Source organism: Lampetra fluviatilis, chromosome 3 (assembly GCF_964198595.1).
Source record: "Lampetra fluviatilis chromosome 3, kcLamFluv1.1, whole genome shotgun sequence".
Lineage (NCBI taxonomy): Eukaryota > Metazoa > Chordata > Hyperoartia > Petromyzontiformes > Petromyzontidae > Lampetra > Lampetra fluviatilis.
In genome coordinates, this window is record NC_136277.1 from 13262404 (window position 1) to 13264746 (window position 2343).

The window sequence follows — 2343 nt, forward strand, 5'->3', positions numbered from 1 at the left end:
TATGGTTAAACTATGATCAACATAGTGGATTGGCAAAGAGACGGTAATTCAAAACAATGTTATTTCATTCAATTTACAACTCGATTACAAATACATAAAACCACCATCGTCCTCAGAGGAACAAGAACCAATTGAAGGCACGAGCAAACCAATCAAAAGCTTCGGGTACCAAGCAGCTCAATGGACCATGGATTCATGAAACCATAAGGATGGATACAATTTCAGCTCAAATTCAAATCAGAATAAACCTAACAAGCTATTTAACGTAAAATGCCATTTAATCTCTCATCTCTATCTTTTCTGCATCTCCCCACCCCTAATAAGACTTCTGCACCGGGCCCCCAATAGGTTAGCACCACCACTGAATGACTTTCATATAATTTATAATTTCAAATTGTAACGTGCTGCACAGGATCCGCTCACTTTCGGAGATAGTGGCTCGGAGGTGCGAAAAGGAACCACGGACAAGCGGTGAAGGCAGGGAGGCGGTGAGTTGCCGCCAATAAATTCCAAAGCTTTGCGATTGTCTTTATATATTAAGGTGTTATCGGTCAATTAAGTCTTTACATGTGGGAGGAAACGAGTCCCCAGAAAAAAACCCACATGCAAAAAGGCAACGCTCTATCGCAGTGAGCTTCATTGCAAGGCCCACGCCCACCAGCGGCCTTTAGTGCGGCGCCCGACAATGTGAAAACACCCCATTGCTGGCGGTGTGGAGGCCCTCACACTGATGTCTTATCGGCAAAAGTGGCCCCCCTCTGAAAATTAGTGAAGAACACTGCTCTACCCCATAAAACAGATGGAGCACACATTTTGCTCTATCGCCTTCTACTGGCAAGCCTCGACGCCCACAGGGAGTTTCACAAACTTCGTATGGTCTACCAATCATCGACGCTACAGTGCTGGTCTACAAGCATGTGCAACGACCGTCCAGCTAACAAGTTAGTTACATATTATGGAGGACGAGGGTCCATTGTGCTGGTCTGTGATAACCTTGCATATGGCAAGTGAGTCATTGGCAATTTGATAGATCAATAATAAGGGTGACTGTAAGGTCTCCCAAACAGGTTCAGAAGGGACATCTAGCTGATCTGACATTAATGGTGAACTTTAGAGTTTTATAATTTAAATGGCTAGGTTTAGGACGACATAGGTTTATCCAAGCATGTCACATGTGTGAAGAGTCTGGGTTGTCAAAGTCTGATCAACACTTCAATGTCTTCAAGTCTCGCAGCGTTGTGCTTGACATGTGGTGTTGTCCATATAAACATACATTTTAAACAAGCATAAACAGGATGCTGTCGTGGTATAAGTTAGCATACTGGATTTGCAATCCCCAAGTCCACTGGATCGATTCGATCTCCCAGGGCGGCAGTTGAAACAAAAGTCTCAGTTTATTCAATCTTCCGCCCTCACCTCTGTATAAATGGGTACACCACAGTTCGTCGATCGGCGTGTCACACGTGTGGATGTAAAGTGTGGGTACTCCCACCTCTTCCAAGACGACTGCGCATGTCTAGAGCTCTGTCCATTAAGATTCCCTACCACCAGCAATGGCATTGGCAAGGAATTGCAGGGCTGCACCAATGACCTAACAAAGGAGTGCTCTTATACACTAAACCTTTTTTGATTGCAATAGGGGTCATTCATAACGAGGCTCTGGCCTGGAGCATGTGAACATGTCTGCGGCACCATAAACAAAACTCTCCATTCTCAGGCGGTGGTGGCGCCCGACCCTCTGTGAATACGCTGGTGGTGGCGCAGTTTGGACCCATGCGTGAAGGCTTTTCCGCACACGTCGCACTGGTAGGGCTTCTCGCCCGTGTGCATGCGCATGTGAACCTTCATACTGGAGGACTGCGAGAATGTCCGGCCGCAAACCTCGCAGCCGTACGGCTTCTCGCCCGTGTGCTTGCGGTGGTGCCGCTTGAGGTTGCTCTGGTCCGAGAAGTTCTGGCCGCACACCTTGCAGCAGTAGGGCTTCTCTCCCGTGTGTGTGCGCAGGTGGATATTTAGGTACACGTGCCGCAAGAAGCAGTGTCCGCAAACCTCGCAGCGGTAAGGTTTCTGGACGACGCATCCCGGCAACACACCCGGATTGTTGGAGCCACTATCTCCGATGGTCAGACTTCGTGCAACGGCTGCCAGGGGTAACCCGTTTCGCCTCGCCACTGACGACTCGAAGGAGAACCCCTCCATTGGTGGTAGTGACACGTACTTTTGCGTGCAGGTGGAAGCTGCTTCTCCATTTTTAATGGCGTCCTGTGCCTCGTCTGCCCACGGAGCGGGGGCCATCTCGACAGCAAGCGTACAGCCCTCGTCCTCGATCTGCTGTGAGGTCAT

General features: G+C 48.9%; 1 protein-coding gene across 1 annotated transcript; it reads right to left on the reverse strand.

Annotated features, from left to right (window-relative positions):
* Positions 1–1081: 1081 nt before the first annotated feature.
* LOC144948390 (uncharacterized) lies at positions 1082–2343 on the reverse strand. Its single transcript, XM_078877814.1, has one exon. It carries the CDS (start codon positions 2341–2343, stop codon positions 1714–1716), a length of 630 nt encoding a protein of 209 aa, XP_078733940.1. The 3' UTR covers positions 1082–1713.

Bases quoted from the DNA above. Each gene is read 5' to 3' on its own strand.
- LOC144948390 (XM_078877814.1), bottom strand. From the start codon at position 2,343: ATGACCTCACAGCAGATCGAGGACGAGGGCTGTACGCTTGCTGTCGAG.